This window comes from Anabrus simplex, chromosome 4 (genome assembly GCF_040414725.1).
Source record: "Anabrus simplex isolate iqAnaSimp1 chromosome 4, ASM4041472v1, whole genome shotgun sequence".
NCBI lineage: Eukaryota > Metazoa > Arthropoda > Insecta > Orthoptera > Tettigoniidae > Anabrus > Anabrus simplex.
Window position 1 is genome coordinate 304,208,783 of NC_090268.1, and position 17,519 is coordinate 304,226,301.

Sequence of the window (17,519 nt, forward strand, 5' to 3'; positions counted from 1 at the left end):
AATCAGCTGTGTGGGAAACGACATGGAAGGAAATGTGATTGTAGCAGGAGATCTTAATTTACCAAATGTCAATGGGGAAGGAAATGCAAACGACAGGAAGCATGGCCAACAAATAGCAAAAAAGTTAATATGGGAAGGACAGCTGATTCAGAAAGTGATGGAACCAACCAGAGGGAAAAATATCCTGGATGAGGTGCTGGTAAAACCTAACGAGTTCTATAGAGAAACTCAAGTAACAGATGGCATTAATGATCATGAAGCTGTTTTTGTTGTAGTTAAAAATAAATGTGATAGAAAGGAAGGTCTTAAAAGTAGGGCTATTAGGCAGTACCATATGGCTGATAAAGAAGGCATGAGGCAGTTTCTAAAAAGTAACTGATTGGTGGAAAACGGTAAGTAAAAATGTAAACAGACTCTGGGATGGGTTTAAAGCAATTGTTGAGGAATGTGAAAACAGGTCTGTACCTTTAAAGGTGGTAAGGAATGGTAAAGACCCACTTTACTATAATAGACAAATAGAGACTAAGAAGGAGGTGCAGATTGGAAAGAAATATAGAAATGGCTGTGGAAGTAAGGAGAAATTGAAGGAACTTACTAGGAAATTGAATCTAGCAAAGAAGTCAGCTAAGGATAACATGATGGCAAGCATAATTATTGGTGACACAAATTTTAGTGTAAAATGGAAGAGTAAGTATAGGTACTTTAAGGCAGAAAGAGGTTCCAAGAAGGACATTCCAGGAATCATTTATGAAAAAGGGGAGTGTGTATGCGAGGATCTTCAAAAGGCAGAAGTATTCAGTCAGCAGTATGTAAAGATTGTTGGTTACAAGGATAATGTCCAGATAGAGGAGACTAATGCTAAAGAAGTATTAAAATTTACATATGATAACAATGACATTTACAATAAGAATACAAAAGTTAAAAACTCGAAAGCGGCTGGAATTGATAAGATTTCTGGAGATATACTAAAGACAATGGGTTGGGATATAGTACCTTATCTGAAGTACTTATTTGACTGTTCGGTTGAAGGAGCTATACCAAATGAATGGAGAGTTGCTATAGTAGCCCCTGTGTATAAAGGAAAGGGTGATAGACAAAATGCCAAAAATTACAGGCCAGTAAGTTTGACATGCGTTGCATGTAAGCTTTGGGAAGGAATTCTTTCTGATTATATTAGACATGCTTGCAAAATTAATAACTGGTTCGATAGAAGGCAGTTCGATTTTAGGAAAGGTTATTCTACTGAAGCTCAACTTGTAGAATTCCAGCAAGATATAGCAGATATCTTGGATTTAGGAGGTCAAATGGACTGTATCTTGACTGACCTGTCTAAAGCATTTGATAGGGTGGATCATGGGAGACTACTGGCAAAAATGAGTGCAATTGGACTAGACAAAAGAGTGACTGAATGGGTTGCTATATTTCTAGAAAATAGATCTCAGAGAATTAGAGTAGACGAAGCTTTATCTGACCCTGTAATAATTAAGAGGGGAATTCAAGGCAGTATACTTTTTCTTCTTTTATGACCACATAGGATCACTTTAGTCAGCCTGTCGTTCAGGTCTCTTTGAAGGGACTGTTCGGGCTTTGTGGTCCTCCCAGTACTTCTTCAGACGCTCCAATCTTCATGCCCTTTCCTCTGTTGAAAATATGCGTGTTGTTGGTTTGTTTTGTGTAAGGGTAAAGCGGAGGTTTGTATTCTTGAGTTTTGTATTCAATTTTATCTTATTTGTGGTGTCTTCTGTTGTAAGCCCTATTTACTTCAGATCCTCTCTTACTTCTCTGATCCATTTACGTCCTGTTATGGTATTCTTTGAGACGAGACTGTGGTGTATTAGTTGTTTCAGAAGTCTTGAATCCTGCATCCTCATATGTCCAAAGAATCCCAGTCTCCTCTTACGCATAGTATCTGTAATGGGTTCTAGCTCTTTGTGCAAGACTTTATTAGGTATCAACTGCCACTGTCCATCTTTCTGGTATTTTTTGTTGATGCAGGTTCTTCCAAACCTCCTTTCAATTTTCTGAACTGTCAGTCATTGATTGTTTATTCAGGCAAAAGAGTGTTTCTGCTGCATATATAGCTTCCAGTTTTATAACTGTGTTGTAGTGTTTTATTTTTGTATTTATTGATACACTTCTTTTTGTAGATATCCCATGTTAATTTTTGTGCTTTAGCTCACCTATTTGTTCTTATTTGGACTAAGATTTTTTCATTTAGGTTATGTGTTATTACTTCTCGAAGATATTTAAATTGTGTTACTATTTTGATTTTATTACCATTTATGGTAACTTCTTTTAGCTGTGTTGGTTTTTGGGGCATAATTTCTGTTTTTACAAGTGATATTTTGAGGCCAATTTTATTTGCAATGTTTTGAAGTTCTGATATCTGGGTTTTTGCTTCTTTTATGTCCACTGCTAGTAATGCTAAATCGTCAAGGCAGTATTATTGGACCTTTATGTTTTCTTATATATATAAATGATATGAGTAAACAAGTGGAATCAGAGGTAAAGCTTTTTGCAGATGATGTTATTCTGTATAGAGTAACAAATAAGTTACAAGATTGTAAGCAACTGCAACGTTGACCTCTATAATGTTGTGAGATGGACAGCAGGCAATGGTATGTTGATAAACGGGGTTAAAAGTCTGGTTGTGAGGTTCACAAATAGGAAAAGTCCTCTCAGTTTTAATTACTACGTTGATGGGGTGAAAGTTCCTTTTGGGGATCATTGTAAGTATCTAGGTGTTAATATAAGGAAAGATCTTCATTGCAGTAATCACATACATGGGATTGTAAATAAAGGGTACAGATCTCTGCACATGGTTATGAGCATGCTTAGGGGTTGTAGTAAGGATGTAAAGGAGAGGGCATATAAGTCTCTTGTACAACCCCAAATAGAGTATGGTTCCAGTGTATGGGACCCTCACCAGGATTCCGCGATTCAAGAACTGGAAAAAAATCCACAGAAAAGCAGCTCGATTTGTTCTGGATGATTTCCGACAAAAGAGTAGCGTTACAAAAATGTTGCAAAGTTTGGGCTGGGAAGAACTGAGAGAAAGAAGATTAGCTGCTTGACTAAGTGGTATGTGATTAGAATAATAACAGGAAGTTATTTATTAAATTGACCAACTAATCAATACAATTAGTCATTGTCTTGGATGATTTACATTGATCTATTAACTAAAAATGGTACATGTTTCGCCTAGTATGAAGGCATCATCAGCCATAGTCTTAACCTAAAAATAAAAAATAAGCACTTGAAATAACATATAAGATGAAATTGATTTTAAAAGTCTTGAAGAGACAAACTAAAATTAACATTCAAAATAACAATGTTGGTTTAATTTTTTTTTTTTTTTTTTACAATGTGAAGAATTACAAAGGTGAAAGTATTAAAATTACCAACATAAAAGTTGCTATAAGTAAAATGGACAAAGCAACAGACTGTGATGAACAAGTAGTAAGATTGCTAAAAATTAAGTTGACTGATTGGCGGTTACAATTAGAGACTCTGAAGAGAATGACGATCAATCGTATTTATTCAAAAAGTAATACTGAGGAAATAATTTTGAAGGTTGGTCAGGAGATCACTAAATTCCTTTTCAGGAGACAAAAGACGAATGCCATAGGCATATGGTAGAAATGTATTACACATCGATGAGAAGATAAAAAGTTGTAAATTAAAGGTTGAAGAACAGTGTTAAATTTGGACCTCTGTGGACCATCTCAATTTGAAGCGATGTTAAAATGTTGTGAAGAATACGAGTTTATTGACAGTTGAATTATTTGAGGAGGTGAAGGTAGTTTGTACAAGTGTATTGACAAGGCAGTATTATTGGACCTTTATGTTTTCTTTCAACTCATTTTGCATTTTGCAATCTATGTGATTTTTTTTATTGTGTGTGGCTCCGATCCACAGCTGGTTTTTTTGTTCATGGGGAGACTCATTATCGAGGTGTATATACTGGTAGGATGTTTTACCACTCAGCGTAATTTTATGTGTACAGTTAGATTAGTTATTCCCCACCGAAGCGCATCAAAACATGTTTTTCTTTTAAGGTTAGGGACCCCCACTGCATTGAAAAGTGTGCAGGAAAGGAGTAATACTCATCTAAACGGGAAAGAATTAACAAATCAGCCAGAAGCATGGTGCGTGCATGCAGGTCACAGTGCTGAAGTGCAAAAGTACAGGAAATTTCTTGCTAATTGTTAAGTAGGCCTCTGTGTGTTGGCATATACATGATTAATTGTAATACATTTTTTAAAATCCTTGATGTAGAAGGTGGAAGATCAAGGAAACACTGTATGGACCATGTACGAGAGGATTTTGGACAAACAATTGACTATGAAGAATGAACAGTACTGAGGAAATAAAAAACATGCAATCATTGTTTACTATCTATTTTTCATCATACATTGCAATATGAATGGGGAACGGTTCATTCTGACAACACACACAGTTCTCGCAGAGGATCAACAGCTGCACGTTAATTCCATTAGTTTCCTGCGTCCATCCTGGTCAGTTCCTTTATCCATTCCAGTCAGCACCAGTTGTCCATTTTTATCACCTTCCCTATTTGTTGTAGATGGCAGTAAATTATTGAAGATCCAGCACAATAGTACAGGAGCGATGCATGTGGATATTGAACAGTTTAGTAAATAATTTCTAATAACACCCGACATTTCCCTTTCCCTTACTTTGCAACTTACTGCTTATCTCCCTCATTTCAAATTACAGTTAATAAAAACCACGCAATGACTTTCACGGCTAACTTGTACTACTTCAATCTGTGAAAGTACCAGTATTAAGATGAACATGGGCATTTACTGTTTATGAACCAGAAGTTCTTAACCTTCATAAAAATTACATGAGATGTACAGTGGGAGGCAAGCATTCATTCGTTTGTCATCCTTCGCATCGTAAACCTGAGTAACAGCCATTCTGAAATAAACCCAGATTTCAGTGAAATATTTGTGAATGTAAAATTCTGACTCATTGGCTGAATGGTCAGTACTGAGGCCTACGGTTCAGAGGATCCGCGTTCAATTCCTGACAGGGTCGGGGATTTTAATCGCGTCTGATTAATTCTTCTGGCCTGGGACTGGGTGTTTGTGTGTGTCCCAAAATTTTCCTTGTCATATTGAGGCACCACACTACTCTACCAACCACCACAGAAACAAACAAGAGTAATTACATCCCTCCATATAGGGTTGGCGTTAGGAAGGGCATCCGGCCGTACAACAGGGCCAAATCTACATGTCCGACACAGTTCGCACCTGGAACCCCACAAGTGTGGGAATAGCCGTGGAAGGACAAGAACTGTAAATGTAAAAGAAATGTATTTAAAAGTAAAACTTTACAATTAGTTATTTTTTAATTTAGTCTTAAGTATGTATAAACAATAGCCAGTATTTGTAGAAGAATTAGCAACCGCCGCTACACTCATCCGTTTGTGCCTCCATCTTCCGGTTCATTCCACACTACGTGGCATTAACTGGCTTTGTGTCTTGGTTTTCAAGTGGTTCGGGTGTTTAACCATACTTTACATAAGGGAACAAGCTTTCACACAAGATAATTTAAAAAAAGGAAGACCATACTATTTTTTTCCACTTTGTTTCAAGTCGCACTGACACATAGGTCTTATGGGAACAATGGGATTGGAAAGGGCTAGGAGTAGGAAGGAAGAAACAGTGGTCTTCATTTAGATACAGTTCCACAATTTACCTGGTCTGAAAATGGGAAACCATGGAAAAACCATATTATGTAGGGCTGCTGACAGTTATAATCCACTATCACATCAATGCAACATGCAAAACATGCCGCCTATTGTTCGTAAAGACCATACCTTCACAACTCTTCTGCTACATAAGGAGTTCTTTGTTCTTTTCCTACACATCGAGCATGTTATGGTTAAATGTTCAGCGCATACAAATATTTTTCATCAATCAATCACTGATCTGCAATTAGGGCTGTCACCTAAGAACAGATTTTTTATTGATTGTATACTTAGGCTTTCCTTAGATCAAAGAATGTGGACTGAAATGAAGTGTATAAAAAAGTAAAACTCTTGTTATGACTAGAGGGGAGAAAGAAGAGAAAGGTCAGATTAGACTTGCAGACACGCCTCTGAAAGTAGTGGAGATGTTCAAATACCTGGAGAGTGAATCAATGGAGAATGCTCGACTAGATGCTGAAATTAGTAAGAGGACTCAAGCTGGAAGCTGTTTCTGTCAACGTGTGAGATACTTGTTATGGGACAAAGATGTGCCAATGGAAGCAAAGGAAACTATGTACAAGATGTATTAGTACCCATAACAACTTACCGAGCAGAAACTTGGACAATGACAAAGAAGGACGGGAGTCGAATACAGGCAGCCAAAATTTTCTTGAGGAGTACGGTACAGAAGAGTAAAAGAGAAAATAAGGAATGAGAAAATCCAGGAAGAAATTGGAGTGGAAAAAATGAATGGCAGAATAGAGAAGAGCCGACTAAGATGGTTTGGGCTCATAAAGCGAATGAGTGATGAAAGAATGCCAAAAAGGTAACAGAAATGTAAATGCAAGGAAGGAGAGGCCGCGGATGACCACGATTGAGATGGAAGGACACAATCCATCGCAGTATTAGAGAAAGAAACCTTGACTGGGACACAGTGTTGAAGGAGTGGTGGAAAGACCGTAGAAAGTGGAGAGGAACCATATTTGCCCCTACCCAGCTACAGCTGGATAATGGGAAATGATAATGATCATATGACGACTTAGTCTTTCCTTAATTGACTCCACAGAATTAGGAAATTTACCGAACATTTCCATTCTTTTTACATTTGGCTTTAAGTCGTACCAACACAGATAGGTTTTATGGTGATGATGGGATAGGAAAGGGCTAGGAGTCTGATGGAAGCAGCCATGGTCTTAAAAACTTCCCAGCTTGAAATTTGTAACACGTTTGAAACACTACTCCTTTGTTGAAAATTACCTATAGCGTTGTTTTTCTTTGGAAAATTTTCAGTACTTGTATGTAGTACTCCTGGTGTAGGTCACACACACAGGAACCATACTCTAATTGAGGTCTTAAAGGAGACATATAGATCCTTTCCTTTACATCTTCATTACAACCCATAAATACCATCACAACTATACGATATGAAGAGATCTGAAAGCTTTCTTTACAACTGCAGTGTGATTACCCCAATGAAGATCTTTCCATATATTAACATTTAGGTACTGTCAGTGATCCCCATGAGGTACTTCCGCCCTGTCAACACAGTAATTAAATCAAGAGGAAACCTTGGTGAAACTGCAACTGCAACCCGATCTTTTCGTCCCATTTACCACCATACCACTGCCTGCTGTACATCTCACAAGATGTCAAAAACATATCAGAAGCAAGATACTCAAGGTCTTTTTGCAGCCACTCACAATCTTTTAACTTATTTACTACCCTATACAGTGTACCATCTGCAAAAAGCCTTATCTGCGATTTCAGTTCTTTACTCGTATCAGTTTAACTAGCTGTAGTGTCAATGCTAAAAAGAGAAATGTTCCACCTTTTCAATACAATAATACTGTTGCACGAATCAATGTAGCTGATCTTGAGGTTAAAAATTATGCAGTATAGTTCACAATTGTGAAGATCAGCAAGAGTGCTCAAGAACCTCTACATGAACTATTTTTAACTCAAGAAAAGTGTTACAATTGTGTTGACTTCTTGCCATTTTTGTGTAGGCTGATGATGACATGGACAGATGTCAAAAACGGTCCCTTAATGAATTAAATATGTTGCTACATTGATTCGTGCAACAGTGTTATTGTATTGAAAAGGTGGAACATTTTTCTCTTTTTAGCATTGTAACTATTAGTTCAATACGGACCAGTGATAAAGTTTTTAACTTTAAATAGCTGTAGTGTCCATCGGTGATGGGACAGTAATACACCATGTGCAAAGTTATTTCACTCCCCAGCTATTTACTGCCAATATCAGGCATGCTGTTTTATTCGGAATGCAACAGCAATCCAATCTATCGGAGATTAGTAGCAGCAGAAGAGACAAATCACCTCACAACAATGGTCAATGTAAGGATATTGATCAGTTTTATGAGCTATCGATACTGTAGGCATTCGCATTTAGTTTCTCCCAACTGTGTGATATTAGGGATCTAATGTAAAGGGAGTCCTTCCTTCTTTCATGACTCCCTCTTGTATACTTCAAGCGATCATTCCTTTACGATTTTTTATAATCATCTTCGCAATTTTCCTTGGCGATATGGACCAATGTCTTAAGGTGTAAAAATGCAGGGTCAATCATGACAAAAACCATTGCCAACCAACATGACTGAACAATATTTCCATGTTAACAATGCTCGGTGCTGATATGGACTACGAAACATTAATTCTATGTTAAAACTGTATAAGACATAAATGATCGGAAATTGTATTCTCTACAACTTTTGTTATGTAGTACTTTCGATTGGACCAATAGCGTAGGTTTAGGCACCTTCCCCTGAACTAACATTTCATTCAGTATGAATAAAATTATTTATAGCCTAGACGGTAGTGCCTTCTTCTCTGACTTTACATACCGATTTTCATTAAATTCTCTTCACATATTTTCTGATGGTTTGGCATTGATATGGACTTAGCAACAAAAAAATTGAAATTCATAAATGTGTCTGTTAACGAAGCCGATACGGTAAAAATATATAAATGATCAGAAATTTAACTCAATACAAGATTAGTTGAGTAGTATTTATCAATAGGACCACTAATAGCAGATATTTGAAAATTACATTTTAGTCCTTCCTCTCAACTACCATTTCACTCAGTGTGAATAAAATTATTTATAGCCTAGATTGTAGTGCCTCATTCTCCAATTTTACAAACCGATTTTCATTTTTTTTGGAGCCAATTTCTAGTGATTCACATACATACATAGATGACAGAAAATTAAAAATTGCATTTTGTTGTTGCTGTGGACACGACAGATACAGAAATAACATTCTTTTTAAATTCTGAGCAATGTACGGACAAAACTCTAATTTTATATACCGGGATATGGATGTATAATCAAATTGGTGAGAGGAGACTGATTTGGCTAAATTTGACCACAAGAAGAGATAAAATGATACGACACATCTTAAGACACCCCCAGGACTTGTACAGCTGGTTTTTGAGGGAAGTGTAAGTGGAAACAACATAGGGATAGACCAAGGTATGAATATGACAAGCTGATTAAAGCAAATATAGCCTGTAGTAGTTATGTAGAAATGAAAACATTAACACAGGCTAGGGTCTTACGGAGAGTTGCATCAAACCAGTCTATGGACAGATGACGGAAAACAACAAGAAGAACAACAACAACACACATGTCCAATAATACTGCCTTGCCTCTCACCGGTAGAAAAGGTGGGAACAATGACAAAAAGGTGCTCTCGGAATGAGAAGATAGAGTCTAAGTTAGGAAAGAATTCTACGGATGAAGCTGTATGCATAAACCGGCTTCAATGGTGGTGTCGTGAAATGAATAGAAGAGGATAGATTACTTAGGAGAATAATGAACTTTGCTATGGAGGGCAAGAAAAGTAGAGAGACCAAGACAATGATAGTCATACTCAGTTTCTAACGATTTAAAGATAACACATACACTGTAGAACTAAACAAAGCCACAGCACTAGTAACAAATAGAGGATTGTGACGGAGTTTAGTAAATTCACAGAGACTTTGAGACTGAACGCTGAAAGGCCTGCCTATAATGAAGATGTATATATGAATGAATATTATAAGTAAATTTAGCCACTACTCTTTTCATCCAGTCCTATAGCCTTCATTTTCGTCAGCAGTTTACCATGATCGACCCTATCAAAGGCTTCAGTAAGTCCTCGGATACACATTCCCCTGGGTCATTAATGATCCTTGGATTGTCTTTCATGGAACCTGTTACTGCCTTGAAGTACCTATAAATCTCTCGGAGTCCAACCCTTCGAAAGGGTGTAGTGGCATCACGTGACAAGCCTTTTGGTGATGTACCTCCAAGAGTCATGGGCATAGTGACTTGCTTGCTGTAAGCTCATCCTGATCAAGCTCTTGATCTGGTCCATCTATCATAACGGTGCATGTCCTCTAGGTCTTCAGCCGCCGACTTTTTCCTCCATTTTCATTGCCTCCTGTCTTCTGGGAATATGACCAAAGTATCTGAGTAGTTTTTGGTTGATAAGGGTCCACATGTTCATTTCATGAACATGATGTTATTTACAGATGATATTGTGATTTGGGGAGAAGACGACAGGAAGGTTCAAGAACAGTTGAATGTGGTGAATGGGAAGATTGAAGAATGTGGATTGAAAATAAGTGTAGAAAAGAGTAAAACTCTTGTTATGACTAGAGGGGAGAAAGAAGGGAAAGGTCAGATTAGACTTGCAGACAAGTCCCTGGAAGTAGTGGAAACGTTTAAATACCTGGGGAGTGAATTAATGGAGAATGCTCGACTGGATGCTGAGATTAGTAAAAGGATTCAAGCTGGAAGTTGTTTCTATCATAGTGTAAGAAATATGTTATGGGACAAAGATGTGCCAATGGAAGCAAAGGATACTATGTTCAAGATGTATTACGTACCCATAACAACTTACGGAGCAGAAACTTGGACAATGACGAAGAAGGATGAGAGTCGAATACAGGCAGCCGAAATGAAATTCTTGAGGAGTATGATACAGAAGAGTAGAAGAGACAAAATAAGGAATGAGAAAATCCGGGAAGAAATTGGAGTGGAAAAAATGAATGATAGAATAGAGAAGAGCCGACTAAGATGGTTTGGGCACGACCACGATTGAGATGGAAGGATACCATCCAACGCAGCATTATAGAAAGAAACCTGGACTGGGACACAGTGTTGGAGGAGGAGTGGTGGAAAGACCGAAGAAAGTGGAGAGGAACCATATTTGCCCCTCCTCGGCTACAGCTGGATAAAGGGAAATGATGATGATGATGATGATGAAGGGTCCACAGTCTTGTTCTGATGCCAAGCTGTTGCAGGATCGATTCATTAGTATGGTGTACTGTCCATGGTATACTCAGTGATTTCCTATAGCACCAAATTTCTAGAGCATCAATCCTGCGGCAATCCATCATCTACATCATCCAAGTTTCTGCTGCATAGGTCGCGATAAGGAAGATCAGAGTTCGAATAAGGGTGAGCTTTGTCTTGGCAGTGATGGAGGTGTCCTTCCAGATGCGAGTAGTCTTGCTGTTGAATTTCCTGCAATCACAATGCGCTTACGAATCTCAGGTTCACAGTCTCTGGTATCTGTGACAAATCCCAGATACCCAAAGCAACTGAAAACCTCATAATCAGCAATTCTTGTTATGGCACATGTGCTTTAATTAAAACTGTCTACAATCATCACTTTGGTCTTTTTATTGTTGATTTCAAGGCCATATTCTCTGCTTCGCTCGTCTAACCTCTGCATGATGGTTTCTAGTTCATGATCATCTATGGCAATTATCAGAGTGTCATCCGCATATCTGAGATTGTTCATTTTCCTGCCACCAATTGTGATGTCATCGCTCGAATCCACAAGAGTCTCCCTCTTAAATAATGTACTCACTGTATACAATAAATAGGAGGGGGGAAAGAATGCAACCTTGTCGCACTCCAGCAGTAGTAGAAAAGATGTCTGAGAAGTTGCTATTAACTCTCACAGTCACAGTGTTCGAAGAGTACAATTGTTGAATCAGGTACACTAAATGTCTCTACGTCCCCATCTCAATGAGTATAGTCCAGAGCTTTGACCATTTCACCTTTCGAAGGCTTTCTTGTAGTCCATGAAGCACAGGAACATCTTGATATTGTACTTCCCTGCCTTCTCTACGAGCTGGCAGATGTTTAGGATCTACTCCCGAGTTCCTTTGCCTGGAACAAACCAGATTTGTTTCTCTGATATTTGTGGAAGTAAGGTCTTCAGCCTCTCGTTCAGCACCGTGAGCATGATTTTACTGGCATGAGAGACGAGGGCTATCGTTCGATAGTTTGCACAGTCAAATGGAGTACCTTTCTTGAACAATGGTACAAAGATGGAGTGGCACCACTGGTCCAGCCAATTTCCAGATGCCCATATCTTCTGACATAACTTGTGGAGGATATTGACACCTAGGTCACCCATGTTCTTTAGGATTTCAGCAGTGATTCCATCTTAGCCTAGTGCTTTCCGGTTCCGGACCTTTTTTATTGCACGTTCCACCTCTTATCTAAGGATTGTTGGTTCAATGTCTGTTGGGTTCTGGTGACCTAGCATTGGTTGTGGATCATGAGTGAACAGCTTGATGCTCTCCATGCTTAGGCGATGCCTGCTGCATTTGTGATGACATTCCCTTGGCTGTCTTTAATAATCCGAGTCTTAGGCATAAACTCTTGTGCTAAGTATTTCACCTTGTACAGTTCTGCACTGTAATTTTTGGTTGCATGTGCCTCTAGTTCTGCACACAGTTTCTTAATGTGTTCATTCTTGTCTTCTACAAGCATGTTTGATATCATTGTTTATTTTTTCCATTAGTCATCCTTGTTGTTCTGGAACTGAAACCGAGCCGGATGTTACGTATAATTTCAACTAGTGCCAAAGTTTCGTCAGTCATCCAATGTTGTTGCTTCAATATGGTGTTCATCTTTGGGATCTTGCTTGTTGCATCTGCGGTCCATTCATTAATTCTCTTCCAAGTCATGTCACAATTTCTCTCTAGGTCAGGTGGTCCAGTGCTTTGGAGTGTTTCTTGGAAAGTAATTGGCTCAGGGGCCATTAACTTTTTCGACTTTATTTTGACCACTGGTTTGCTCAGTTTGATTCTAAGGTAGGCCTAGAGTAGACTATTATCCAATCCGCATTCAGCACTAGGTTTTGTTTTTACATTGCGGAAGGAGGTTCTCCATCTTTTAATCACAAAGATGTAATCAATTTGGTTCTTAAAATGCCTATTCGAGGAGGACCATGTAAGGAGGCAACGTTTGTGGTGTTTAAACATGGTATTCATAATGAAAAGACTTGTCAGTTGCAAACTGTATCAACCGATTTCCTCGCTCATTATGAGCACCCAGGCCAATCCGTCCTACAGATTTTCACAGGTGGTTGTCCATCGAGGTGGTTTCTTACTTTTGCATTGAAATCTCCCAATATGATGGTAATACCTCTTGGTTTAAGTGATGCTATAGTATCTTCCATGTCCTTCCATTTTTCTCTAAAATTCATGTGACTGCCAAAATGTTTGCCATCATGTTATCCTTAGCTGAATTTAAAAAAATTCAATTTCCTATTAAGATCCTTCAATTTCTTGTTACTTTCACAACCATTCCTAACTATTTCATTCTAACATTCACCTCCTCCTTAATCTCGTTATTTCTCTGGTATACTGGGTCTTTACCATTCCTTAGCTTCTTTAACCCCTCAGCGATGGGGAACATAACTGCTGCTTTACCTAGCAGATGGCGGCAATTCAGATGTGAGCACTAAGAAAATGCTATTCTCTCTCTAAAAATTCACTGTTACAACAGTTTGGCTCTAATCATTTTCAAATGTTTTAGGTAGAGACTCGAAAGAATGTACTTTACATTTGTTAACTTTATATTTACTTTATAGAGTAGTAATGGAGAAGAGACCTTCCACATTTTGTATGGAATTAGCGACTTTCTTGTATTTGAAAGATAAGAATTTCATTTTTGGTATGTATTGACCTGAGATTAATTTAATTGTTCTTGTATTTGCCCAAGTTGTTTCTCAATGCAATGAAAACTAAGGTAATCGTTGCCTCGGGAACTTTGAGCAGAAGAACCGGGAACAATAGTTCAAAGATTCATTTAGCATAAATCCTAGGTTAATGGTACAATTAATTAATGAGAAGGAGGGCGTATAATTTGGCGTGTTTTGTTGTCCATTACTTGGTCGCGCGCACCTTGCCCTCCCATTCCTTACGTTATGCGCCTACTCTCACTTTGCTCAGTTCAGTCTGGTGATGTGTTATCATCTGATTTATTAAAACTTAATTACATCTCTCTCATTCAAGCTGCACCACGTCATGCTGCGCCACGCAGTATCGTATTTCAAAGTGACAGCGAGCCAAGTAATTAAGACTCGTACAAGGTTTCAAGAAGTTGAAGGAATTACACAAATTCTCACCAGATGATGTCAAAATTCATTTCAGTGATGAGATAGCGATTTATACTCGCTATGTACATAAGGAAACATCCTGTAATGAAATATACATCCGCAACAAAAATTTAATACTAACAATTTGTTGGTTATTTTGATCCACCAACAAATTGTTAGTATATCATAGCATAGTTCAATACGGGTCTAATAATGAGATTAGTTACATGTAAACAGAAATTTAAGCCGGTATGCTCTCAAGTTGAAAGAGGTAAGACTATTTTCAAACACTTTTTTTTTATAATGCTGATTTCGGTTGATTTATACATACAAAGATATACCTTCAAAGATATACCATTTCCATCTTGACAACTTTAAAACATTATAAGTTAGAACAAAATAAAGTAACGCCGGCAGGGGTCTATACCACACATGGAGGTCGGCAGCATGAGAAAAGAAGGTCTATACGATGCATACGGTGTCAAGGAGTTAAAGAGACATACCTCTTTCACATTTCTCAATCACTGCTTTAAAACTCATCCCACAGCGTGCTTTCATTTTGATCTACCATTTTCCACAAATCAAAATGATATTTTTGAAACTCCTCATGCCTCAGTCCTATTTTTAAGACCTTCCTTTCCATCATATTTGTTTTTAACTTTGAAAAATGTAGCTTTGCAATCACTTCTATCATCTATCACTTCCTGCACTTTTAACATCCAAAATTCTGTTGTCTTAAGTGTAATTTCATCTAATATGTTGGCCACGATGGTAGAACGACAGATTAAAACTAAGAGAACTTAAAATATTACCTAGTAAGCAAGATTAAACATGAACATTCCATTATTGTTAAGCATAAATGTGTGATCAAATCCACTTACCCAGGGCAGAAGTATTTTTCTTCTCACTCATCCTTGACTGCGACCTATTAACTGGTCGCCTGTCTCTGGGCGGTGCACACACTAGATGCAAAGTATGGGCCTCCTGACCCTCATACCATCGTAAGATATCCCTCAGTATTACACTATCTGGCAATAATTGTCCAGAATAGATTAACTTTTGATCTTCCGTGCGCTATTGAAGAAAGTAAGAAATTTATCATACAGTAAAATTTCTGAAATAATAAAAAACTGAAATAAAAATATAGGCTTACACATTACACCGGCAGAATCTTTTCTTTTAAATTCATTATCAACTACATAACTTTCCTATGACACAGTTGCTGAATGTGATCCTGCCTGAGTTCCCTTTTGTCCACTCCATTTTTTGCATTCTTATTTCAGGCATTCATCTGTCAGGTCTAGAGTCTCGTGTAATCCATTACTTCCAACTTGATTTTGCCTCCCTTCCTAGCTTTTTATCAGAAGCCCTAATCATCTCATTCTTCAGGACAATCCACACATCATTTATTGTGTTTCTTTCATGCTGTTCACCCGTACCTTGAACAAAAACCTCTTTGCGGCAGAGGCAAGGGACAACGTGGATTTACTCTATAATCACCGACAGCAGAAGAGAGTGACATCACTGACATGTGAATGGCAATTTTATAGACAATGTATGTATGTTCAGTCCTCAGAATTAAGACTCGTTGGATCCTCATAAGCTCCGCCATCAGCTGTCATAGATGGCCTAGGCATCACTGAAGAGGCGTACTAGGGAAATGAGGAGTGAGATAGTTTCCCATTGGTTTCCTAATTATAGATGTTATTTATGGGAATTAGCAAGTCCAAATCTCGACAGAAAATTTGAATGCTGGAGAGAAGTTAAAGTTCACATGGACAATCACAACTAGAAGATAAATTGGAATATTTCATAGTTTAATACTCAGAGGTATCATACATTGGTGTTCAAAATCAAAGCAACAAATGGTATAGTTAGGTGTACATTATAAACAAAGTAAACAATGTAACATTATTTGCTGTTTATGAAAGAACAGTCAGAAAGCACCATTGTCTGCTTTGCTGCAAAATGTATCCACCGTCACAAATGCCAGGGGGATGTGATTTGATTATCTCTGGCAGTAATACAGGCTCGACAACGACGTGGCATGCTGTGAATAATGTTATCAATCTCACTTTGCAGTATTAATGCCTATTCTTGTGATTCATAACTCCTGAAGATCAAATTGGTACTCATCCGTAAACAGAACACTGACCCCCTGTTCGGCTGCCCAGGTGACATCAGGGTTCTCCCCAGAAATTTTTGTCAGCCGGGTGACAGGAATGAGTAGCCAGACAGTAAAATTTCAATTTATTCCCCTCAGAGCATTAACCCTTCTAAGCAGGAGCATTTAAAAACATAGCCTTCACTGGATGCTGAAAGAACTTTCACTGGGCATTTGAAGGCTAGCATACTTGTGCACAAAACTGTTTTATACCATATCTCTTAATATTAAATCAATTTTGATTATATTGTAAATAGCCTTTCGGTCCACCATATATAGTGTGTTCAGTCTCATTGCTGAAGTGAGCTAATTTGCATATGGATTCAAATTTGTCTGAAGATATGAATCACGTAAGGGGCGTGAAAATGGTACAATTTTTCGAGAAGATCTAAAATTTTGTTTCTGTACTATTCCCATCAACACGAAGAGGACTAAGATAACATACATCTAATTTTCATTGAATGGAATCAATTCCCTTACCCTATATCGAAATGGAAATAACATTCCTCGGAACTTTATCTACTGCTAAGTGTAGGGATTTGTTTCTGTTACACTCAGCTGGACGAGTTCAAGTAAAAACAAAAGTTTGAAATACTTTACTGGTTGCACGACATTTAGAGCTAAACCTTGGGGTGAAAAGATCTTACAAAACCGTTATTTCTTATGTAATTATCCAAGTCATCCCAGTAAAAATTACATGCTGCACTACCACATTTAGCGTCGGAAACAAGTCTCTTCTGAATCATTTCAGCTTCATCACAGTCCAATTTGGCAATATAAACATCACTGTCATCAGAATCATTGCTAAAATTATAATTATCCTCACAATCACTAAAATACTCATTTAACATGCCTTATGTATCACTGCTAGGAAAATTATCCTAGCTTACCAATGCCACTGCGGGAAAAGTACACGAGCAAATAGTCTATTAATTTTACACATTGACAACAAGGTGAAAAACTATTAAAATAGATCGACATATGTATGAAATGAAAAAATGAAACTTTATCTATTTGGCTGTGATGAGATCTCAGACAGAGTTCGAAGGAAACTTGCAAATGGAATAACAATGCAGATGTGGCGCAATGCGTGTCAGACATGTCACTCCACAGCAGCAAACGGCAAATGCATGACGTGTGCTACACGTCACTCCACGCTGTCGGGTAATATAAGACAGGTAAATATTAACTGCAAAAGTAAACTATTTTAGTTTTTTTTTTTTTTTTTGCTAGTT

General features: G+C 37.8%; 1 protein-coding gene across 3 annotated transcripts in view; it reads right to left on the reverse strand.

Moving 5' to 3' along the window:
• Herp (Homocysteine-induced endoplasmic reticulum protein) overlaps positions 1–17,519 on the reverse strand; it is a 165,413-nt gene that overhangs the window by 109,235 nt on the left and 38,659 nt on the right. For all 3 annotated transcript variants that reach the window (XM_067145641.2, XM_067145640.2, XM_068227254.1), the window contains exon 3: positions 15,002–15,194. In XM_067145641.2, the coding sequence (XP_067001742.2) occupies positions 15,002–15,194 (193 nt within the window). The remainder of the gene's footprint in view (positions 1–15,001; positions 15,195–17,519) is intronic.